Source organism: Thamnophis elegans, chromosome 16 (assembly GCF_009769535.1).
Source record: "Thamnophis elegans isolate rThaEle1 chromosome 16, rThaEle1.pri, whole genome shotgun sequence".
Taxonomy (NCBI): domain Eukaryota; kingdom Metazoa; phylum Chordata; class Lepidosauria; order Squamata; family Colubridae; genus Thamnophis; species Thamnophis elegans.
The window spans coordinates 33,275,679-33,301,266 of record NC_045556.1 but is presented as its reverse complement, the minus strand read 5'-3'; the positions used below and the strand labels follow the sequence as shown (position 1 = coordinate 33,301,266).

The 25,588-nt window shown below is 44.1% G+C and overlaps 2 protein-coding genes across 2 annotated transcripts in view; both read right to left on the bottom strand.

The window, feature by feature from the left end:
* Positions 1-8,768, bottom strand: part of AKNA (AT-hook transcription factor) — a 33,615-nt gene extending 24,847 nt beyond the window's left edge. The window contains exon 1 of the mRNA XM_032233219.1: positions 8,674-8,768. The gene's annotated coding sequence lies outside the window, so the exon portion shown is untranslated. The remainder of the gene's footprint in view (positions 1-8,673) is intronic.
* A 2,462-nt stretch (positions 8,769-11,230) lies between these two features.
* WHRN (whirlin) overlaps positions 11,231-25,588 on the bottom strand; it is a 95,367-nt gene continuing 81,009 nt past the window's right edge. The window contains exons 9-13 of the mRNA XM_032233292.1: positions 21,257-21,322; positions 18,469-19,051; positions 15,028-15,212; positions 12,935-13,057; positions 11,231-11,650 (exon numbers count right to left, since the gene is read on the bottom strand). Coding sequence (XP_032089183.1) covers positions 11,468-11,650; positions 12,935-13,057; positions 15,028-15,212; positions 18,469-19,051; positions 21,257-21,322 — 1,140 coding nt within the window. The 3' untranslated portion in view covers positions 11,231-11,467. The remainder of the gene's footprint in view (positions 11,651-12,934; positions 13,058-15,027; positions 15,213-18,468; positions 19,052-21,256; positions 21,323-25,588) is intronic.

Below are 25,588 nucleotides of genomic sequence, written 5' to 3'. Positions count from 1 at the left end.
TCTCCCTGGCTTATCAAACAAGACAAAGAAAGTTGACTGACAGCCACCCGAGTAATAAGACAGGTCTTGCCACCGCTAACCTAATTAATATCCATCTGCTTTCCCCCATCCCCAACTCACTCTCTATTACAGACACTCAATTCCCCCTCCCCCTAATTCGCAGCAAGCCTCTACCCGCCTCCACAATCCCAGAAACATCTGGCTGGGAAGCTCAGAAGAGCCTAGGGCATGTCTCTGAATTAGCCCCCTACTTTAGTTAGCCAGCCAAATGGAAACAATTGTCGTGGAGGGGGGGGAAATCAGATTTCTCCCAGTCATAGATGACTTTTCTAAGATCTAATGGACAATGCAAGGTCAAAGAGACACCAAATAGGCAAGAAAATGTTAACGGTGCTCGGTGTGTATCCTTTAAGTGCAAAAGGACACACACACCCTCCTATACATACACCCCTGTAAAGCGAGTGTTTTAAAAAAGGAAACCCCCCCCTCCCAGCTTCAACCTTAAACTTCCGAGCGTGTTGTTATATATGTATACTTTTTTTCTTTCGTGAGGATATATGTTAAAATTAAAGATATTTATTGAAATGAAATTATAAATGCCGTCCACATAGAATGAAGCTTGCTCGGAGGCTGAAACACACCAAGAAAATGAGATGAAGATGAGTGGAAGAGAGGAGAGAGATAAAGGGAAGAAGAGAGGGTCAGGAGGGGAGGTAAGAGGAGGAGAGAAAGAAGGAGTGCACAAAGGAGAGAGGAGAAGGAGAGAGGAAGTAGAGAAGAGAAGGATGACAGAAGGAAGAAAGGAGGTAGGGAGGAGGAGGAGAGAGGGAGGAGAAAGTGATGAATAGGGTACAAATACGGTGTATGGAGAGCAGAAGAGCCAATAATCATTTTTGGGAGTTGATGGTAAGATGGAGTGATATAAATATTTAATAATATAAAATAATGCTGGTTATGTAAAAGTATGCATGTGGTTATTTGTTATGAAAATGAAAAAATAAAAAGCTTTTTTTTAAAAAAAACCCTGTCTAACGTGGACCTCACCCCATTCCTAAGAACTCCATGAGTGCATAACAGTGGTGGGATTCAAATAATTTAACAACCGGTTCTCTTCCTTAATCACCAGCTGGGTAGGCGTGGCTCGGTGATCATGTGACTGTGTGGGTGCGGCCAACTCAACGTCACTCAGGTCAATGGGCGCTTCGCCTCAACTGTTGCAATGTCATAAGGGTTAACCAGAGAGGCAGTTTCTGTAAGCAGGGCAACAAAGATTAGCTAGAAACAACACCAGGATGTTTCCTTCCTGCTTTCCCTGTAAAGTAGAAAGAAACAAAAGGAGATTTCTTCCAACAACCGGTTCTCCAAACTGCTTAGAAAGTTAACAACCGGTTCTCCCAGGTAGGTGCGAACCGGCTGAATCCCACCTCTGGTTCATAAGCACACCAGCATTCCTGCCTACCCTCCCTTTTCTACTGTCCCCATTTATTCGTACCCATTTCCTGTGTTCATGTTACCTGTTATCTCGTACATGTTTGACAAACCAAATGAATAAATAAAAATAAAGGCAGGGATAAATAGAATAGTTTTTTTTTTATTGGCCAAGTGTGATTGGACACAGAAGGAATTGGTCCCCGAATAAAGAGGAATCGGTGTACTTCAAGATATGGAGAAGATTGTATGACTGGTGAGAGAAAGAAATCTAGAAAAGAAAGCAAGAGACAGATATAGAACCCAGATGACACACTATTAAATGAAAAAAAGGGGGTGGGAAGAGGGGGAACAAAGAAAAGGAAGTATTAATATACAAGTATATGTTCAAGAATGAGACATGGAAAAAATAGGATATGATAGCGAAGAAAAGGGAATAGGAAATGATAAGCATAAAATTATAACTGGGTTGGCAGGAATACCATCCCAAAAATACACCAGTTGGGAGTTGAAAAGAGATAACCACAACAATAGAAAAGGAAAGGAAGAGAGGAGGAGAGGAGAAGAGAGGAAAGGGGAAGGAAGGAAGAAAGAGGAAACGAGAGGAAGGATGGAAGGGGCAGAAAGAGAAGGAGAAAGGGTAGGAAGGGGAAGAGGAAGAGAGGAGTAGGGGAGAGGCAAGGGAAGAAGGAAAGGGAAAAGAGAGGAGGAAGGAAGGAAGTAGAGAAGAGAGGGAATAGCAATAGCAATAGCAGGTAGACTTATATACCGCTTCATAGGGCTTTCAGCCCTCTCTAAGCGGTTTACAGAGTCAGCATATTGCCCCCAACAACAATCCGGGTCCTCATTTTACCCACCTCGGAAGGATGGAAGGCTGAGTCAACCCTGAGCCGGTGAGATTTGAACAGCCGAACTGCAGAATTGCAGTCAGCTGAAGTAGCCTGCAGTGCTGCATTTAACCACTGCGCCACCTCGGCTCTTCAGGGAGGGAGAAAAGAGAATGGAAAAATAGGGTGGATATAACATAAGATAGGTGTAGGGGATGGTAAGCAAAGCAACCCAGATTTTAACCTTTTTATATGGAAAAAACAAATATAAATGAAAACAATAACTATGTGAATGTATGTAAAAACTTTATATATATATATATATATATATATATATATATATATATATATATATATATATATATATATATATATATACACACACACATATATATATACATACATACATGCATGCATACATACATACATACATATATATGAAAGAATTGGTCTCTGGTGCAAGAGCTCTCAGTGACGGAGAAAGAAGCTTAAGGCGACCATGTTGAAGCGGAACAAAAGTTATTAAAGTTAGAAAGCTGTTAACGGTACAGATCTTATCTCCCCCCCCCCACGATACTGTTTCCTTCTACTAAATTGTTTGCATAACCATTTTATTTTTGGTAAGTGCCGCGGGGAGAGTTTCGTGTGGATTTTTGCAGGGTTCCCACTCCCCCTCTCTCTTCCCTTCTCCTGAACATGGTTCTACAGCAAGCCATCTGGTACCCCGAGATTTAAGCGAGAGGCTCCCCAATTCACTTAAACCAAAACTGGTTAATCTTCTTCACAAGTGCACAAAAGGCACACAATTCATCCTGGGGCAGAATGGCTAAAAGATTGAAAAGAATTGGGTTTTTTTTCCTCATCTCCAAAATAGGTAGGTGAGACTAGAGAAGAAGTGAACATGCCAGACAGAATTGTAAGCACGAAAGAGAACCAACATTTTTGTTGCAATGAAGGGAGCCCTTGGTGAAGCGAGTTTTGCCCCCTCTTATGACCTTGCTTGCATCAGTTGTTAAGTGAATCACTGCAGTTGATAAATAGCAAGAGGACTTAAACTTATATACCGCTTCACATTGTTTTACAGTCCCTTCTCTTTTTTTTATAAATATTTTTTATTAAAACTTTTTAAAAACCACATTCAACATCCATTCTTCCTGTTCCTGTTAGCATTTTTTCCCCCCCCTTCTATAACACTTTACGGTCATTACATCAACATTGTTATGTCATCATACCTGTACATGTATATAATATTTCGCTTCTATATTTACACACCTTTATACACAGTTCTATATATATATATTTATATATTGTTTTTTGGCTTAATTAATTTTATTCTTGTTTTGCAGCCATTTGTACCAATTGTTCCAAATTTCATAATATTCCGACTCTTCTTTATCTTTTAATTTCAGTGTTAATTTGTCCATCTCTGAACAATCCAAAGTTTTTTTAATCACTAATTCGTCCGAGGGGGTGTTATTTTGTTTCCAGCATTGGGCAAATGCTATTCTAGCTGGAGTTAGCAGATGTACTTAATGTTAATATGTACTTAATTTTCTTTGTATATTTCCCTTTGATTATTCCCATTAGAAAGATTTCGGGTTTGTATTTTATCTGTTCTCCTGTAATTTCTTGCACCCATTTCCAAATTTTTGTCCAATATTTTTATGTTTCCGGGCAGGTCCACCATATGTGATAATAAGTCCCTTGTACTTTTTTACACTTCCAGCAGGTCGGCTTCATGTTTGGGTACATTTTAGCCAATCTTGTTGGTGATAAATGCCAACAATAAAACATTTTGTATATATTTCCTTTAAGTGCTGCTGATCGTGTTAGTTTATAATTTGTGTTCCAAATTCTTTCCCAATCCTATTCTTCCTGTTCCTAAGACATCAGTATATCACATTTTGTTTGTCGTCATACATATTTCCCATTCGTTTTACATTTGCTATTTCCTTTTTACATTTATATTCCCTATAACCCAATATTACACACACACACACACACACACACATTCATTTGTTATTCCTGTTCTCTAACCAATAATACCATTTCTCCCATACTGTATGGTATTGTTTATCTTCTTTATCTTGCAGTTTAAAAGTTAATTTGACCATTTCCACGCACCATTTTTAAAATTATCATGTTTTCAGAAGGTATGCTGTCTAATTTCCAATTTTGAGCATATGTTATTCTTGCTGCTGTCAGAATATGTATTATAATATGATTGATTTCCTTTGCAAACGCTTCTCTAATTATCCCTAGCAAAATAGTCCTCTTTAAGTGGTTTATAGAGTCAGCCTCTTTTCCCCAGCAATCTGGGTCCTCATTTTACCCACCTTGGAAGGATGGAAAGCTGAGTCAACTTGGAGCTGCTAAGGATTGAACTGCTGGCAGTGGGCAGAATTAGCAATAGCAATAGCAGTTAGACTTATATTCCGCATCATAGGGCTTTCAGCCCTCTCTAAGCAGTTTACAGAGTCAGCATATCGCCCCCACAGTCTGGGTCCTCATTTCACCCACCTCGGAAGGATGGAAGGCTGAGTCAACCCTGAGCCGGTGAGATTTGAACAGCCGAACTGCAGAACTACAGTCAGCTGAAGTAGCCTGCAGTGCTGCATTTAACCACTGCACCACCTCGGCTCTCTCAATTAGGCTGCAGTACTGCATTCTAACCACTGGGAGGGAGGGAGGGAGGGAGGGAGGGAGGGAAAGGAAGGAAGGAAGGAAGGAAGGAAAAGAAAAGAGAAAGAGGAAGGAAAGAAGGAAGGAAGGACTATAGCAATAGCACTTAGACCTATATACCTCTTCACAGTGCTTTTACTGCCTACTATAAGCGGTTTACAGAGTCAGCCTCTTGCCCCCAACAATCTGGGTCTTCATTTGATCCACCTTGGAAGGATGGAAGGCTGAGTCAACTTTGAACTGCTAAGAATTGAACTGCTGGCAGTGGGCAGAATTAGGCTGCAATACTGTGTTCTAACCACTGGGAAGGAAGGAAGGAAGGAAGGACAATAGCAATAGTACTTATACACCGCTTCATAGTGCTTTTACACCCCTCTCTAAGCGGTTTACAGAGTCAGCCTCTTGCCCCCCAACAATCTGGGTCTTCATTTGCCCCACCTCGGAAGGACGGGAGGCTGAGTCAACCTTGAGCCTGGTGAGATTCGAACTGCCAAATTGCAGTCAGCAGAAGTAGCCTGCAGTACTACGCTCTTAACCACTGCGCCACCTAAAGTTAGTCACCCGGTTGTTAAGAGAATCGGGCTTCTCCGTTGACTTTGCTCGTCAGAAAGTCGCAGAAGGGGAATCACGTGATGCCCCTGGGACACTGCAACGGTCGTTAAGTATGAACCACTTGCCAAGCATCTGAATTATGATCACGGAGAGGCTGCGATAGTTGTAAGTGTGAAAAATGATCATCGTGCTGTTTAGTGACTTTGAACGGTCACTAGTAAGTGGAGGACTACCTGTATAAGGTTCTATATTTGGGTAGGGACTTGGTTGGAGAAAGGAGATAGATACCTAGACAAATACATAGATAGAAATGAAGATACATAAGTAGAAACATAGGATAGATAAGATTACACAGGTAAGGTACAAAGATAGAAACATAGATAAATGCTCTGGTTCTCACAGTTCCTACTTGAATTTGTATCTGACAAGGAATTCTCACAATAGTCTACGATGCTACGAAGCATCCACAGTTGCTTTGACAAGGAAGTAAATTAAAAGACGCTTACTCCTGGGGAGGAAAGTGGTGGCAAATCTAGACAGCATCCTAAAAAGCAGAGACATCACCCTGCCAATCAAAAGTGTGTCTAGTCAAGGGTGTGGTTTCCCCAGTTGCAATGGACGGCTGTGAAGGTTGGACCATAAGAAAGGCTGAGCGCCAAAGAATGGAGGCCTTTGAACTCTGGTGCTGGAGAAGACTCCTGCATTGAGTCCCTTGGACTGCAAGGCCATCCAACCGGTCAGTCCTAGAGGAGATCAACCCTGAGTGATCTTTAGAAGGCCAGATCCTGAAGAGGAAACTCAAAGACTTTGGCCACCTGCTGAGAAGGAAGGACTCCCTGGAGAAGAGCCTCATGCTGGGAAGGATGGAAGGCAAAAGAAGAAGGGGATGGCAGAGAAGGAGGTGGCTGGATGGAGCCACCGAAGCAGTCGGCGTGAGCTTCAATTAACTCCAGAGGATGGTAGAGGATAGGAAGGCTTGGAGGAACATTGTCCATGTGGGTCGGATGCAACTTTGCAACTAGCAACAACAACCCAAAAAATCCTACAAGGTTGACTCAATCTTCCCATCCTTCCGAGGTGGGTAAAATGAGGACCCAGAATGTTGGGAGCAATATGCTGACTCTCTTAAACCGCTTAGAGAGGGCCGTAAAACACTATAAAGCGGTATATAAGTCTAAGGGGTATTGCTATTGCTACTAGGAACACATGTGCTCAATGGCACGAGTAAGAAACATTAAGCATTCTTTAAACCAAGGCCACACAACTCCACCCCACCCCCACCCCAAATGTGGTACTTACCTACTTTGTATTCTAAGAAGGAAAAATCCACCAGAGATCCCAATTCAGAGAGTGAAATCCAAGCCATACTTATTCGTTACATGCTTAACAGTTAACCTCCTTGTGCAGGGAGGTAGACTGCAGGATCTCTGAGGTATCCTTCCCATCTTAGGGTTCTGCGTTTCCTCTTTTGGTGAGCCTTAGCTAGTTACCACATCTACCCATTTTGTAGGTTTCCACCAGACAACGAACATAAGGTTTGCACAACCCAGGAAGCCACAGTAAACTAAAGTTAAGTTAAACCACTACAGCACAGGCAAATCATAATAAAGGGAAAGGTTCCCCTCGCACATCTGTGCCAGTCGTTCCCGACTCTAGGGAGCGGTACTCATCTCTGCTTCAAAGCCGAAGAGCCAGCGCTGTCCGAAGACGTCTCCGTGATCATCTGGCCGGCATGACTCAACGCCGAAGGCACACGGAACGCTGTTCCCTTCCCACCAAAGGGGGTCCCTATTTTTCTACTTGCATTTTTACCTGCTTTCGAACTGCTAGGTTGGCAGAAGCTGGGCCAAGTCACGGGAGCTCACTCTATTACGTGGCGCTAGGGATTTGAACTGCTGAACTGCCGACCTTTCTGATCAACAAGCTCATCATCTTAGCCACTAAAGCACTGTGTTAAAAGTTAAAGGGGTTTTAACACAGAGTTAAAAGGGACCTTGGAGGTCTTCTAGTCCAACCCCCTGCTCAAGCAGGAAACCTTACATACCATTTCAGGCTGTCCAATCTCTTCTTAAAAACCTCTTGTGTTGGAGCACTCACCATTTCTGGAGGCAAGTTGTTCCACTGTGATTTTTCTCACCCAGGAATTTTTTTTCTTTCGCTCTAAGTAGCTTCTCTCCTTGATTAGTTTCCATCCCTTGCTCCTCCAGTCCTGCTCATGGACTATATTATAGACTCATAGGGCCGGGAGGGACCACAGAGGTCTTCTAGACCAACCCCTGCTCAAGCCACCAGCTTTATACCCTCCCAGTCAAATGGTTGTCCGGACTATTTTCTTTTTTGAAAACCTCCAGGGATGAGCACCCAGGACTCCAGAAACCAAAGTTATTCCATTGTTCTCCCTGCCAGAAAAAATTCTCCTTCCTTCTTGATTTAACATCCCCTTGAAATAAAGAAAGAAGAAAGGAAAAATCTTTTTAAAAACTCTTACGAGGACAGGCGGATCAGCTCACCAGGAGCCAGCAGCGTTCCGTTGCTTAGCAAGAGTTGAAACCAACAAGGCGTTTCTACAGGCGATGGCTCCCCCCTCCCTTCATTCCTTCAAGGTAACCAGAGCAACAGGCAGGTTCAAATCCAGCCTGGACAAATACACACACACAAGGCAAAGCACGTTCCTGGCGCTCATGAAGGCAGCGCGATTCTTTAGTTAGCTCGCACCATCGTGGATACCCCGACCTGACTGGGCGCTGCGTCCGCGAGGCGCGCGAAGTAAAAAAGGATGAGCAGAGAGTTGGTTAAAGCGGACGCGGGGGGTTCGTTTGGAGGGGGGGAATCCCCCAAATCAAGCGGGGTGGGTGGGGAAAGAGCGTCCCAACGGGTGACTAAACAGAGCCACGTTTTCAACTCCCTCCCTTCCCCCCCCCAACCCAAAAATAATCTGGTTCCGATCCGCATTAAAATAACCTTCCCAAGGATGCAGGTTTTAAAAAGAGCGGTCAAACTAGCAAGAAAAGACGACGCAAGGGGTGGTCGCAAGCCCTTTTGCCTTAAAAAACACACGCACACACCCCCTCCATTGCAATACCCACCCACCCAAACCCGCCACCTCCGCAAGCAGCCAAAGAAGAAGGGCAGAGATACAGACCCACCGCGGGGAGAGCCCACCCTCCCCAGCCCCAATATTTACTTGGCCAAACTTAGTTGAGGGAGGCAACTTTCTTCGGAGTTTTGCAGCCTGCGAAGTTTTTGGAACAAGGGCGGTTCGTTTCCTGGAGCCCTGAATTGGCGGCTGCTGCTGCTGCGAGGAGCCAGTGTCGAAACGCATCTGGAGGCGGGGGAGGAGCCAGCTAGGCCAGAGCTGCAAATGACAAGGCTCTCCCCCAATTGCAGCTTGAGGGAGGCGGGGGCAGCGGGGAGGGAGTCATTAACTTAAGAAGAGCTTTGAAGGGAAGGCGAAGCCTGCCTTTTCTTAAGCTTTCCCCTTTTCCTTCCTTTCTTCCTCTCTCCCTTCCACCTTCTTCCTTTCTCCGTTTCTCTTGCTTTTTCTCTCTTTCTTCTTCCTTCCTTTTATTTCTATCTTTCCTTTCTCTTTCTTCTCTCCCTCTTTCCTTCCTTTTTTCCTTCCTCCCTTCCTTCCTTCTTCCCTTCCTTTCTCCGTTTCTTTCTTTTTCTCCTTTCTTCCTTTTATTTCTATCTTTTTCTTTCTCTTTCTTCTCTCCCTCTTTCCTTCCTTTTTTCCTTCCTCCCTTCCTTCCTTCTTCCCTTCCTTTCTCCGTTTCTTTCTTTTTCTCCTTTCTTCCTTTTATTTCTATCTTTTTCTTTCTCTTTCTTCTCTCCCTCTTTCCTTCCTTTTTTCCTTCCCCCTTCCTTCCTTCTTCCCTTCATTTCTCCATTTCTTTTTCTCTTTTTCTCCTTCCTTTTATTTCTATCTTGCCTTTCTTTCTCTTTCTTCTCTCCCTCTTCCTTCCTTCCTTCTTCCCTTCCTTTCTCCGTTTCTTTCTTTTTCTTTCTTTCTCCCTCTCAAACTTCCTTTCTTCCTTCCTCTCTCCCTTCCTTCCTTCTTCCCTTCCTTTCTCTGTTTCTTTCTTTTTCTCCTTTCTTTCTTTTATTTCTATCTTGCCTTTCTTTCCCTTTCTTCTTTCCTTCATTTCTTCCTCTCTCCCTCCCGTCCTTCTTCCCTTCCTTTTTTTGTTCCTCTTGCTTTTTCTCTTTCTCCTTTCTTCCTTTTATTTCTATCTTGCCTTTCTTTCTTTCTTCTCTCCCTCTTTCCTTCCCTTCTTCTTTCCTCTTTCCCTCCCTTCCTTCCTTCTTCCCTTCCTTTCTCCATTGCTTTCTTTCTCTTTCTCCTTTCTTCCAAACTTCCTTTCTTCCTTCTTCTCTCCCTTCCTTCCTTCGTCCCTTCCTTAATCCGTTTCTCTTTCTTTTTCTTTGTTTCTCCTTTCTCCCAAACTTCCTTCCTTCCTTCCTTCCTTCCTTCCTTTTATCTATCTTGCTTTTCTTTCTTTCTCTTTCTTTTTTCTCTCCCTCTTTCTTTCCTTTCTGCCTTCCCGTGCAGAACAGAAAATCAAGATGGCGGCCCCGAGCATAGAACCGGTTCGAATTACTACCTACTTGGCTGAACCAGTCCAAACTGGTAGGAACCTACCGCTGGTGTACAGCCCCCTCCCCCCCATGCCCCCTGTCCGGACCCAAAGACCAGTTGGCCGGTGGAAGGTGCACATACCTGCGCAGCGGAGCTGAACTGGGGCGAGGTTCACCAACACAGCTCTTTTATACGGTGGGGAAAAGCTGGTGTAGCCAAATAACAGCCATGGTTCTTTTTTCTAACGTGTTTATTGAAAAATTAAACCACAGTCTCTCTTTTATGTACAGATAGTGAAATCTTGAAGGGTTCCCCCCTTATTGGCTAGGCGGAAGGGGGAATATGGGCAAGGTCCCTGCAGAGGTGTCCATCACGGGGGCGAAATCCCAAAACACCGGAATCGGATGTAGCGCAGATGGTTCTACTTCACTCTGACGGTGCCTGGATCCTCTCCTGCTGTGATCGCAAGAAGTTCCCCGTAAGATACAAGGGGAAGAAGGTAGGAAGAGCTACGAGAGAAAGCAGGTGACTTTGACAGACAGGTGCCTTGCCAAGTTTATTCGAACACGGAGGCAGAGGAGCACAGACAGGTGAGCTAACTGGTGGTTTACAAGCCAGTAATGGATGGTCGCTGGGAAGAAGGACGACGACGGGCTTCTCAAGGTCGATCAAAATTGGGGAGCCGTTAGAAGTTGGGGCACTTAGCAGAGGGAAAGTACCGTATTTTTTGGAGTATAAAACGAACTTTTTCCCCTCAAAACAGAGGCTGAAAATCTGGGTGCGTCTTATACACTGAATACAGCATTTTTTGCCTCGAAGCCCCGCCCCTTTGCAAAAATGGCCGGGCATAGCCTTTAGGAGGCTTCCAGAGTGCTCCTGGCAGCCGGGGAGGGCATAAATGAGCGAAAAATGGGCCTTTTGCACAATTTTGCTCCCCCACCCCCGGGAGTACTCTATAAGCCTCCTAAAGGTTATGCATGCAATTTTTTTGAAAAAAAACGGACCCGTTTTTGTGAAAAACAGGCCATTTTTTGCTCTTTTTGGGGGCTCCCCACCCCCAGGAGCACTCTGCAAGCCACCTAAAGGCTATTCATGCCTTTTGGGGGGGGGGGGAACGGGCCCATTTTTGTGAAAAATGGGCCATTTTGGGGAGGTTTGCAGAGTGCAACCCCCTTTTAAAAAAAATTGCTTCTTCAAAACCTTGGTGCGTCTTATACTCTGGAAAATACGGTATGTTGAGGAGAGGTCAATCCAACCCCAAGTTTGCTCTGTGGGAAATCCTGTCTAGGCTCTACCTGGGTGTACAGGTGAGCACGCGAGTGGGCACATCGGACATCTCGTAACCCTGTTCTTTCCTTCCGTCTCTTGGTCTTTTGGCTTTGGGGGTCTCCCAAGACCCCTAAAGTGCAACGTTGAATTCTGTGACGAGGAAATCGATGTAATCCTTCTCTTTCGTCTTGAAAGCTTCAGCGATGATACGAGCAGCTTCGCGGTGCTCCTTGCCCCGGAGGGCTGTGCCGTTGACTTCCAGAATGACTTGTCCCACCTTCAGCTGGCCGCAGTTGTGAGCAGAGCCACCCTTCTGCAGCAGGAAGGAAAGATAAAGATGGAGAGAAAGAAAAAAGAAAGAAAGGAAAAAGAAAGAAGGAATGAAACAAAGAAAGAAAGAAAGAAAGAAAGAAACGGGGGAAGGAAGGGAAGGAGGAAGGGAATAAAAGAGAGAGAGAAAAATAAAGGCAAGATAGAAAGATAAAAGGAAGAAAGGAATGAAGGAAGTTAGGAGGAAAGGAGAAAGATAAAGAGAGGAAAAGAAAGAGAAAGAAAGTAAAGATAAATATAGAAAGAAAAATTAAGGAAGGAGGGAAGGAAAGAAAAAGAAACAGAGGAAGGAAGGGAAGGAGAAAGGGAAGGAGGAGGAAGGGAGAGAGGAATGAAGGAAGGAAAGAGGGAGAGAAAGAAAGGCAAGATAGAAAGATAAAAGGAAGAAAAGAATGAAGAAAGAAGAAGAGGAGAAAGAGAGAAAGAGAAAAAAAGAAAAAGAAAGAAAGGAAAGATAAATATAGAAAGAAAAAATAAAGGAAAGAAAAAGAAAGAAAAAGAAATGGAGGAAGGAAGGAAGGGAAGGGGGAGGAAGGGAGAGAGGAATGAAGGAAGGAAAGAGGGAGAGAAAAAAGAAAGGCAAGATAGAAATATAAAAGGAAGAAAGGAATGAAGGAAGTTAGGAAGAGAGGAGAAAGAGAAAAAGAAAGAGGAAAAGAAAGAAAGAAAGAAAGAGAAAGATAGAGAAAGAAAAAAAGGAAGGAAGGAAGGAAAGAGAAGGAAAGAAAGAAAGAAAGAAAGAAAAAGACAGGAAGGAAAGAAGGAAGGGAAGAAAGAAGGGAGAGAGGAAGTATAGAGGGAGAGAAAAAAAGAAAGAAAGAAAGGCAAGATAGAAAGATAAAAGGAAGAAGGAAGTTAGGAAGAAAGAGAGAAAGAGAGAAAGAAAGGAAAAGAGAAAGAAAGCAAACATACAGATAGAGAAAGAAAAGAAAGGAAGGAGGGAAGGAAAAGGGAAAGAAGGAAGGAGGATTGGAGAGGAAGAAAGAAAGGAAGGAAAGGGAAAGAAAAAGAAAGAAAGTAGGTAGGCAGGAAGAAAGAAAAAAGAAAGAACAATTCAATCGTTTTGTTGGAGTTGAGGGTAATAAGTTTATCACAAAGGCCCGTTCTTTAGCTCTTCAAGGTCAGGATCGGTCCAAGAGCAAAGCTGTGGGGAAAATGTCTCATAGCATTTTTCTAACCCTTCTTACTGCAAAGAATTCCCTCGGATGTCCGTGTTTCCCGTGTTCTAGGAAACCCCTCTTCCTCAAGGAATCCCCTGAATTCATACCTGGATCGTGACAATCCTGGGCAGGGGCTGTCGCGTGTTGGCACCCCCTTCTATGGCAATGCCCAAAGTCGGGGCGCTCTTCGGCACCCGGATTAGATGCGAAGTTGGCTCCAGGAGTCCTGGCTGTAAGGAGATGGAGAGGAAGAGAACATCAGTGAAGGACGAGCAAAGTTGGCATGGGAATCATGGACACGAAGGACTCATCTCCAAAATTTTGACTAAACTCCCGATTCTCGCTGGCTCGTCTTTCCTGGGGAAGTCTTGAGTGTGAATTAAACCAGCTTGTTGCAAAATATTATGCGGTCTACAGAGAATACAGGGTGTGTGTGGTTGTATTTTTCTTTCTCCTTTTCCTTTTTTTGGGGGGGGGGTTACCCTAAATTTAAACGGCAATGCTTCCCTCTAGTGGAGAAATGTGGTCACTAATTTCTACCAAAATCGATTTAATAAGTGCAAATCTTGTATAATTTACTCTATTGTGTTTTCCCGAAAATAAGACAGGGTCTTATTTTCTTTTGACCCCCAAAATAAGCACTTGGCCTTATTTTCGGGGGATCTCTTATTATTTTTGAGGTGCAGGAGGTGAAGAGCATGGTCACTTCGTGGCTGCTGCTGTGTTGCAATATTTTCGGGGAGGGCTTATTTTAGCGCATGTGCTCAAAATCCCCATTGGGCTTATCATCCGGGGAGGTCTTATTTTGGGGAAAACAGGGTATTAAAATGTATAATTCACCGGATAGTGACATTTATTTTGTGTAAATCACGAGGACATGTTTCACCTTGAGTTTTCATCCCCTTCTCCTCGTCTAAGAGGGAGTTTGGGGTACTGGTTAAAGTGCCAGACTAGAAACTGGGAGGTCCCGAGTTCTAATTTTGCCTTGGGTAGAAAACCTAAGGCAAAACCTAAACCTAAATTCCATTTCATTCCATATTCTATTCTATTTTGTTCCATTCCGTTCCATTCTCTTCTCTTCTAAATTATTCTATTCTATTCCCTATTCATTCCCTATTCTATTCTACATTCTATATTCTATTCTTATTCCATTCTGTTCTATATTCTATTCTATTCTATATTCTATGCTATGCTATTCTATTCTACTATTCTATTCTATTCTTATTCTATTCTATATTTTATTCTATATTCTATTCTTATTCTATTCTATTCTATATTCTATTCTATTCTATATCCTATATCCTATATCCTATTCTATATTCTATTCTATATTCTATGCTATGCAATTTTATTCTATATTCTACTCTATTCCATTCCATTCTATTCTATTCTATTCTATTCTATATTCTATTCTTATTCTATTCTATTCGTTATTCTATTCTTATTCTTATTCTATTCTATTCTATATTCTATGTCCTGTGTCCTATGTTCTATCTCCTATATCCTATTCTATATTCTATTCTATATTCTATATTCTATGCTATGCTATTCTATTCTATATTCTATTCTATATTCTATTCTTATTCTATTCTATTCTATATTTTATTCTATATTCTATTCTTATTCTATTCTATTCTATGTTCTATTCTATCCTATATCCTATATCCTATATCCTATATCCTATATCCTATATCCTATATCCTATATCCTATATCCTATATCCTATATCCTATATCCTATATCCTATTCTATATTCTATTCTATTCTTATTCTTATTCTTATTCTATATTCTATTCTATTCTTTATTCTATTCTATTCTATTCTATATTCTATTCTATATTCTATTCTATATTCTGTTCCATCCTATTCTATATTATTTTATTCTGCTCTAAATTTATTCTATTCTATTCTAAATCATTTTATTCTGCTCTAAATTTATTTTATTCTATTCTATATTATTTTATTCTGCTCTCTTCTCTTCTCCTGGTGTCCTGTCCTGTCCTGTCCTATCCTATCCTATCCTATCCTATCCTATCCTATCCTATCCCAGCCTATCCCATCCTATCCTATCCTATCCTATCCTATCCTATCCTATCCTATTGTAATATTGGAGGACAAAGAACTGGGAAAGGGTCTAGGATACCCCCCACCCCCACCCCCTTTGCCTGTCGCTGGTGCTCGTGCCCGAGGGATTCCTCACCGGTTTGGGTCCTGCCTCGACCGCTCTGCCCAATCTGGGGACTCCCTGGGGACTTCGCGCTGATGGCAGGCCCTGCAGCAGCTGAGTCCTCTCCCTGCTGTTGCTCAGCTCCGCTTCCCCCAGGTCAACGCCGCTGTCTTCGCTCAGCGTCTGCCCGCTGTCGGAGAGCTGGGAGAGCGTGGAGGCTGGGATGGGAAACGGTGAGAGACAAGCTGTTAAGGAGGCAGCAGAGCAGAGAAAGGAAAAGGAACAGAATCCACAGAGTTGGGTTCTTCTTGCCAACCTCCAGGGATGGAGAACCCACAACTTCTGGAGGCAAGCCGTTCCATCGGTTAATTGATCTGAGGTTATAGGACGACAGAATTGGAAGGGACCTTGGAGGTCTTCTAGTCCAACCCCCTGCGTTTGGCTTCTCATCCAAGACAGGGAAGTGGAGCTGAAAAAGCTACTTGGATGAGAAGCAAAACTTCTTCAAAGGAAAAAAAAAAACCACAAGGAAATCCAGTTGCCTCCTGAAAAAAAAAAAACCCTTTGGGACAACCATGACCTAGAGAACCTCTACAGAGATTTCTCCAATCTCTTCTTAAAAAGCTTTGAGTGTTGGTGCATTCGAAACTTCTAGAGGCCAAGCACTGGTTGATTGTTCTCACTGTCAGGAAATTTCTCCTTAGTTCTAGGTTGCTTCTCTCCTTGGTTAGTTTCCATCCATTGCTTCTTGTCCGGCCCTCAGGTGCTTTGGAGAATAGATTGACTCCCTCTTCTTTGTGGCAGCCCCTGAGATACTGGAAGGCTGCTATCATGTTTCCCCTAGTCCTTCTTTGCTTCAAAGTAGACCTACCCAGTTTCTGCAACCGTTCTTCATATGTTTTAGTCTCCAATCCCCTAATCCTCTTTGTTGCTCTTCTCTGCACTCTTTCTAGAGTTTAGACCCAGACAATACTTTGTTCCTGTAGTATGTATAATTTGTATTAAAAATAAAAAAACTTGAATTAAAAAGAAAGAAAACCACTCTCATTCATGTGCTGTAAAACAAGAAGCCGATATTTTAGTTCTAAAGAAGGCTCTTCTGCTTAATGCCTACAATAATGTTATTCCTGCAATAAAATAGCTTTGGGGAATGTCATTCTGAAAATATAAGTGCTTATAAATCCCTTAAATTTACCATATTCCTCTCCTTATAATTGGGTGCGTCATCATCCATTAGCCAGCCTCCTTTCTCTGTCCGTATTTATTACGAGAGGTTGCTTGCGCCGAATGTTCATTAATTAATCGCCCACAGTTTGGGTAACCCTAATTTATTCTCCAAAGTTGTGCTTTGTGTTCCTCTCCTCCTAGCCATCTTTTTATAAAGGTCTTATGGGATTAGTTTCCATCCATTGCTTCTTGTTCTACCCTCAGGTGCTTTGGGAAGTTCCTCAAACACTGGAAGATCCTGTCATGTCATCCCTAGTCCTTCTTTTCTCTAGACTAAGTAGAGGTAAAAGTTCCCCTCGCACGTACATGCTAGTCATTCCTGACTCTAGGGGGCACTGCTCATCTCCATTTCAAAGCCAAAGAGCCAGCGCTGTCCGAAGACGTCTCCGTGGTCATGTGGCCGGCATGACTCAACGCCCGAAGGTGCACAGAACGCTGTTCCCTTCCCACCAAAGGTGGTTCCTATTTACCTACTTGCGTTTTTTTACGTGCTTTCGAACTGCTCGGTTGGCAGAAGCTGGGACAAGTCGCGGGAGCTCCCTCCGTTACGTGGCGCTAGGGATTCGAACTGCTGACCTGCCGACCTTTCTGATCGACAAGCTCACTGTCTTAGCCGAGGTGGCGCAGTGGTTAAATGCAGCACTGCAGGCTACTTCAGCTGACTGCAGTTCTGCAGTTCAGCTGTTCAAATCTCACCGGCTCAGGCTTGACTCAGCCTTCCATCCTTCCGAGGTGGGTAAAATGAGGACCCGGATTGTTGTTGGGGGCAAATAGGCTGACTCTGTAAACCGCTTAGAGAGGTATATGTCTAACTGCTATTGCTATTAGCCACTGAGCCACCGTGTTCCTTCTCTAGACTAGGCATACCCAGTTCCTGCAACCGTTCATCGTATGTTTTAGCCTCCGGTCCCCTAATACTCTTGGTTGCTCTTCTCATCACCCTTTCTAGAGTCTCCACATCTTTTCTACATCGTGGCAAACAAAACTGGATGCAGGATCCCAAGTATGGCCTTCCCAAGGTCTTATAGAGCGGTATTAACAATATGTGATCTTGATTCTGTCCCTCTGTTAATGCAGCCTAGGGCGAATTGTAACATGGGATAACAAGGATGGCTTCTGTGGATGCTCCAGGCAGACATTTAAATGCAGCTTTTAAAGGGGCGGGGGGGGGTTGATTGCCTGGTTATCTTTTGTCTCTTAAAATGGTCTGTTGATTGGGGCCTGCTCAATATTCATTTTTGCAAGCCACCGAATAAGGGATGGATAATGTTTTCATGACGGGAAGAAGGTAGCCAGGCTGCCTGGGGTACATAAATAAATAAATTTGCACGCAACAACTACGCATTTGTATATTTGGATGAAAATATACAGCAGCTGCACTGGCTATCAGATGAGCAGAAGGAAGCCCTGGGGTCACCTCTCTTCTCACTGAATATGTTATCAAGGGCAAGTTCTTGCAGGCTCCCTCCCACTTCACAGATTGTGCACTATCCATGTTAGATAAGGAAGACAGGAAGGAAGGAAGTTATGAAGGAAGTCAGGAAGAAAGGAGAAAGAGAAAGAAAGAGAAAGAAAGAGAAAGAAAGAAAGAAAAGGAAGGAGGAAGAAAGGAAGGAAGTCAGGAGAAAGAGAAAGGAAAGATAAAGATAGAAAGAAAAGAGGAAGGAGGAGGGAACGAAGTCAGGAAGAAAGGAGAAAGAGAAAGGAAAAAAAGATAGAAAGAAAAGAAAAGAAGGAGAAGAGAAGGAAGGAAGTCGGGAAGAAATAGAAGAGAAAGATATAGAAAGAAAAGAAAGAAAGGAGGAGGGAGGAAGGAAGTCAGGAAAAAAGGAGAGAGAAAAAGAGAAAAAGAAAGAAAAGAAAGAGAAAGGAAATTAGGAAGGAAGTCAGGAAGGAAGAAAGAAAGAGATAGAAAGAGAAAGGAAGTTAGGAAGGAAGTCAGGAAGTAAGGAGAAAAAGAAAGAAAGGAAAGATAAAAATAGAAAGAAAAGAATGAAAGGAGGTAGAAAGGAAAGAAGGAAGGAAGAAAGAGAGAGAGAGAAAAAAAAGAAAAAGGAAAGTGAGTAAGGGAAGGAAAGAAGGCAGAAAGGAAGAGCCAAGGAAGGAAGGAAGGAAAGAAGAAAAAGAAAGAAAGAGTCAGGGCAGGAAGGAAGTGAAGAAGAAAAAAAGAAAGGAAAAATCAGAGGAAGGATGGAAAGAAGGAGGGAGTTAAGTCAAAGAAGCATTTCAAAGGAACCAAGCGGTCACCTCTAGCTTGAGGCAATGGCTTGACTTCATTCACATCCGGTTCGCTGTTCGGCCGATGAACTTCCACCATGATAAAGTGCTGAGTGTTCCCCACTTCAAAACTGCCTCTCTCCCCGGGAGGGGAAGCAGCCGGGTGGGCAGGAAGGGGCGGGAGGGTAGGGGAACTTGGGGCCGGGCCAGCCGTCTCCAGGGAAGGCTGTTTCAACCGGGCTGGCGACTGGATCCGAGGGAAAGGCAGCATGGGGTGCTGGTTGAGCGTCAACAGTCGGGCCTTCACGGGCCTCCGCGAGAGGCGAGTCGCTGGAGAGATGGAGGCGTAGATGGAGCCGGAGGCCGAGTCCTCCATGGAAGAGCCGGTGGTGGTGGTGCTGGAGGCGAGGCTGTGGGTGTCCTTCTCGGAGAGGCTGGAAGATGGCACGGGGCTTTGAGGAGCCATGAAGAACAGCCCTGACTGGGAGGATTCAGAAGATCCCAAACCGGGTTTGTGCGCTTGGTCTGAAGGATCTGCCCGCGTCTGACAGGAAGGAGCTGGAGGTGAGGGCCTAAAGGCTGGAAGTTCTTCATAGAAAGAGGAGACATCATCCTAAACGGGAAGAAGGAAGAAGATTCAGACATGGCCACAAGAGGGCCAGCTAGTTTCAAGCTGAGGGCCATCCTTCTGCTCTGAGGGAGACGTCAAGGCTGGAGCTCCCAGCTGAGGAAAGGACCTTGCCAGAAACAAGCATGGTTTCAGTTGAATATGAACTATTTTGGATGGATGCGTACAACCGCCCTACATATTTAAGCTCCAGCCAATGAATTAACTGTGGTTCAGTGACTGACTGTGAATTTAGTCATTGCTTAAAGACATATTATAAAGAATCCCTAGCACTGATGATGTTACCTAGTTTGGTAATGGAACGTCTACAAAAAAAAAACCCAAGTTCCTCCTCCTCCTCCTCCTCCTCCTCCTCCTCCATCATCACCACTACCACCACCACCTCCTCCTCTTCCTCCCCCATTACCTTCTAGCACTGATAATGTAACCTAGTAGAGTAATAAAATGTCTGCAAGAAAGCCAACAAATTCAGAGAGCACCAAGGACCCCACAATTCTCCCCTCTACCCATTACCCTCTAGCACTGATGATGTAACCTAGTTGGGTAATGAAATGTCTACAAAGAAACCCCCAAGTTCCTCTTCCTCCTCCTCCTCCTCCTCCTCCTCCTCCTCCTCCATCACAACCACCACTACCTCCTCCTCCTCCCCCCATTACCTTCTAGCACTGATGATGTAACCTAGTTGGGTAATGAAAAGTCTGCAAGCTCAGAGAGCCACGAGGACCCCACAGTCATCCTCCTCCTCATCCTCCTCCCCTCTACCCATTACCCACTTGCACTGGTGATGTTCCCTACTTGGGTCGTGAAACGCCTGCAAGAAAACAAACCAGCACCAAGCACCCTACAGGTCCACCCCGAGCTCCAAATATTCTCTTCTATCGGTTAAAGAATCTATGCCTCAGCAGGCTACTAGAATTAAACCTGGGACATCTGATATCCTTAGGTGCCTGTTGTGGCCCAGTAGGAGCCGTTGGAGCTGCCACCAGACTCCGACAGCAAGGGGCCCTATGAGTCGGCTCTGGAGGATGTGGAGGACCCTGGAGAGGGTTCCAACTCTGAGCAGGGCGCAGAGAGGCTGGTTGGCCACCAGGAGGCACCTAAGCCTTGGACCAGTGGGGAGGAGCCAAGGGAGTGTGATCCGGACGTCATGGATTGGAGCAGTGGGGAGGAGCCAAGGGAGTTGTTCCTGGATGCCCAGCACCGCAGAGCTAATAGGCTTAAGGAGCAGTTACAGGAGATAATTGCACTCAGCTGGTGGTAATTAGGCTCCTCTCAAGACTATAAAAGGAATGAGTGTGCATACGCCCTTTGCAGGAGTTAACGTATTCATTAAAGTTGGAGAACTCTCCTGGCTAGCTTGGCAGGCTGGATTGCTGCCAAGGTTAGTCTGTGCTGGATTGCTGCCAAGAACTGGTCTGTGCTGGATTGCTGCCAAGGTTAGTCTGTGCTGGATTGCTGCCAAGGACTGGTCTGTGCTGGATTGCTGCCAAGGTTAGTCTGTGCTGGATTGCTGCCAAGGCCCTGTCTGTGTGTTAAAAAATCCTTGAAGTATCTCTGTCTTGGCGTCCTTTGGTGTAGGACGAGAGGGGTCAGAACAGGTGCCCTTCCTTGGGAAGTAACCCTGCTGCTTTAAGGAGCTGCAGAGACTCTGGTGACATAAACGGGATGGACCAAAAGGTCATCTACTGTCTTCCCCTTGCCAGCCCCTTAAAGGTAAAGGTTCCCCTCGCACATATGTGCTAGTCGTTCCCAACTCTAGGGGGTGGTGCTCTTCTCCGTTTCAAAGCTGAAGATCCAGCGCTGTCCAAAGACGTCTCCGTGGTCATGTGGCCGGCATGACTCAACCCCGAAGGTGCACGGAACGCTGTTCCCTTCCCACCCAAGGTGGCTCCTATTTTTCTACTTGCATTATTAAACATGCTTTCGAACTGCTAGGTTGGCAGAAGCTGGGACGAGTTACGGGAGCTCATTCCGTTACGCGGCGCTAGGGATTCGAACTGCCGAACTGTCGACCTTCCTGATTGACAAGCTCGGCGTCTTAGCCCCTGAGCCACCGCATCCCTGGTAGGATGGATGCTGGGGGCACATGGGAAGAAAGAACGGCAACAGTTTCATAGATCAACATCCCCCCCCCCCCCCGTTAAAACTTGGAGGGCAATCAGGTGAAGAACCCCTTGAAATGACTCTTACCAGGGAGATGTCAGGTAAGGCATTGATCCTGGTTTGGCTTCCACTCCTGCCTCCATCGGAAGAATTCTGGCAAGCAGGGAAAGAACAAGGAATGTGATGGTACAGAAGGATTCGGCCCCCAAATCCTTTCAGGGAGGAAAGCTCTTCTCCATTCAATTGTTCAGGATCGCTCAGTCTCTCTCTAATAAAAGTTGGAGTAACCGACTTCGGAAATTACCCGCCAATCCATCCATCCATCCCTCCCTCCCTCCCTCCCTCCCTCCCTCCATCCATCCATCCATCTATCTCTTGCTTATCTCAATCCATCCTCTTTCTCATCTATCTATTCTCTCTCTCCTATCTCTCCTATCCATCCATCCATGAATCCATCCATTTATCTATATACCCAGATATTTATTATTTATCTATTATTTTTCATCTATCTATCCTCCATTTCTGTGTCTATCTTTTCATCTATTCCCCCCCTCTCTCTATCATCTACCTACCCGCCAATCTATCCATCCATCCATCCATCCATCCATCCATCCATCCATCCATCCATGTATCTATCTATCTCTTGCTAAGTATCTCAATCCATCCTCTTTCTCATCTATCTATTCTCTCTCTCCTATCTATCTTTCCATCCATCCATCCATTTATCTATATACCCAGATATTTATTATTTATCTATTATTTTTCATCTATCTATCCTCCATTTCTGTGTCTATCTTTTCATCTATTCCCCCCCTCTCTCTATCATCTACCTACCCGCCAATCTATCCATCCATCCATCCATCCATCCATGTATCTATCTATCTCTTGCTAAGTATCTCAATCCATCCTCTTTCTCATCTATCTATTCTCTCTCTCCTATCTATCTTTCCATCCATCCATCCATTTATCTATATACCCAGCTATTTATTATTTATCTATTATTTTTCATCTATCTATGCTCCATTTCTGTGTCTATCTATCCATCTATTCCTCTATCTATCTATCTATCATCTACCTACCCGCCAATCCATCCATCCATCCATCCATCCATCCATCCATCCATCCATTTATCTATGTACCCAGCTTTTTATTATTCATCTATTATTTATCATCTATCTTTGCTCCATTTCTGTGTCTATCCATCCATCTATTCCTCTCTTATCCATCCATCCATCCATCCATCCATCCATCCATCCATCCATCCATCTCTTATTAAGTATTTCAATCCATCCTCTTTCACATCTATCTATTTTCTCTCCCTCTCTCCTGTCAAATCCCTACTCCTCCCCCATCTAACTTCTCCCTTTCTTCTAACTCAAATCTCCTTGCCTGGCTTCGCCTAAGTCAACGACCAACCTCTCCTTGATGCACAAGGGGGCAGTCGATCACAGGTTTCCCAAAAATCTGAGAAACCTCAGGATGAATTGCAAAGAAAGAGAGAAAGAGAGAAGGAAAGAAAAAGAAAGAGAAAAAAGAGAAAGAAAGAAGGAAAGAAAAAGAAAGGAAGAAAGGAAGGAAGGAAGAAAGAAAGAAAGAAAACACACTGCCACTTCCCCCCCCCTATTGTGGCTGGCTCTGTTTTTAAAGCCAATTTGGGAAGCAACGAACCTCCGTGATCAGCCTGAGCTGTTTTCAATTAGTACAAAGCACAATTAGCCCCCTGCTAATAAAACATGACAGCGATTGGAGAAATCCTTAAGAGGAAGGTGAGAGGAGCAAGGCTGGGCTAGCAGGCTGCTGTTTGACAAGAGGGCAAAAAGCAAAATGGAAATGTTTTTTTAGAGGCAATGATCAACCATTAGTAGCAAAATGGTGCACTGAATGAAATTTGGTAAAATGGGACCGTTAAGTGTTGTAACCTGCTGGCGGCCAGCGGAATTGGCAGCAGAGTCGGACAGTGAGAAAGTTGGGGAGGAACATGGGAATTGAGGAAAGCTCAGACAAGGGCTCTGCGTCGGAGGCAGAGAGGGAGCTAGACAGCAGTGAGGCAGAAGAACAGCTGGAGCCTGTTCTCAGTGTCCGCATGCGCAGAGCTGCCAGAAGACAAGAACAACTAAGAAAACAGGATCGATTTAGGAGTAAAGCCACACCTTGGAGGTGATTGGCCCCTCCCATAGGAAACAAAAGAGGAGCGAATGGGGAGAGGGCTTTTGCAGGAAACAATTCACTCCTTCGGTCATTTCAAGAGTGGAAAGTTCTGTTTGTGAGTATAAGAGACTCAGTGCCAAGTTTTGCCTTGCCCTGCAGTTGGAAACTAGTTATCTGGCAGCTCTCCAAGCGAGATAAGGTTCGTGTGGACAAATATTCCTCTGAAAGACTGTTTGCTAAGCCTTGCTGGCTGTGAATGAAAGGAATTCACAAGTCATGTAAATAAAAGAGATTTTGCAAGGACTAAGACTCTGCTTCTTGCTTTTTTAGGAAGCCTGGCTCAGAATGGTTAGTTCAAGGAGAAATCTACCCTGTAAGGAAAAACAAACATGGCAGGAAAATATTTGCCCCCAAATTGGAAGCAGGAATCTGTTCCACTTTTTTCTACCTCTCCCCTTTTTTACAAAAATAAATAAATACATTTTGAAGTTTCAGATTATTGGACTGACAAGAATGTCTCCGAATGCCCTCCGATGGTGCATTTCTCCTTCATGAAATCTCGCTGCATAATTAAAACAAAATTAAAAATTAAAGCCACACACTTAAACGCTCAAGTGCATTTCAGGGAGAAAAGAAAGCCGCGTTCGTAAATTTAGACACAGCTTCCCTGTTTTAAATCGTGGCTCTCATCGTCGGAAGCCGACATCCCAATTTGCCAACTTCTTCCATTTGTTATGGATGGATGGATGGATGGATGGAGGGATGATGATGTAGCACAAATTCCATTCTGTTTTAAAAAGAGTTTAATTATACATTTTCAGTTTACATACACAAGATGACACCAAGCTTGCAGAAATAGCCAACACTCCAGAAGACAGGCTTAAGATACAGAAGGATCTTGACAAACTTGAACATTGGGCACTATCTAACAAAATGAAATCCAATGGTGAAAAGAGTCAGGTTCTACATTTAGGCAAGAAAAACCATAATCCACAGGTACAGTATAGGTGGTACCTCGCTCAATAGTAGCAATTGTGAGAGGGATCTTGGAATCCTAGTGGACAACCATTTAAATAGAAGTCAGCCATGTGCAGCAGCTGCCAAAAAAGCCAACACAGTTCTAGGCTGCATCAACAGAGGGATGGAATCAAGATCACGTGAAAAGTTAATACCACTTTATAAGCCTTTGGTAAGGCCACACTTGGAATACGGCATCCAGTTTTGGTCGCCTCGATGTAGAAAAGATGTGGAGACTCTAGAAAGAGTGCAGAGAAGAGCAACCAAGATGATTAGGGGACTGGAGACTAAAACATATGAAGAACGGTTGCAGGAACTGGGTAGGTCTAGTTTAATGAAAAGGACTAGGGGAGACTGTTGGAATCCATCACCGGGTGTGTATGTGCAGGGCAGTTTTGGCTGTCTGAAACACACACACACAGGGATGGAAAAACATCGCACCAGAAACATCTTTCCAACCTAACGGTCAGGACTCACTATGCAAACTCATGTAACATGAACTATGTGAGCAAGCTACGCCCACACCTGCCCCTTCTCCCCCTTCTCCCCTCCCTATGCTGTGCTGTAACTTTCTATTCCCCCTCTCCCCATCTTATGCTATGCTGTAATTTTCTATTGGTTTGTTTGTAGAATGCTGTGACCTTTTCATTAGTTTATTTGTATCATGTGTGATTATATATGCCTTTTGATACGCTCCTTTTGATGACGCTGTAACTAACTTTTTCTAATAAAAGAGGTCTCCAAAGTACATTTGGGGGTAACTCATCCCGAGGAATTCTGCCTGGTGTTTTCCTTTTGATTAGGCGAAGAGACATGAGCGGCCCTCCAGTGTGGCAACAACATTGCAGGAGACATGATAGCATTCTTCCAATATCTCAGGGGCTGCCCCAAAGAAGGGGGAGTCAAGCTATTCTCCAAAGCACCTGAGGGTAAAACAAGAAGCAATGGGTGGAAACGAATCAAGGAGAGAAGCAACCTAGAACTAAGGGGAAATTTCCTGATGGTGAGAACAATTAATCAGTGGAACAGAAGTTGCCTCCAGAAGTTGTGAATGTCCAACACTGGAAGTCTCTAAGAAGACGTTGGATAGCCATTTGTCTGAAACGGTATAGGATTTCCTGCCCAGGCAGGGGGTTGGACTAGAAGACCTCCAAGGCCCCTTCCAATTCTGCTATTGTATTGTAAGAGCTTTGTGAACAACGTATTGTCTGGATTGATTTTGTGTGTGTGGGGGGGGTGGCACCTGCTGCTGTG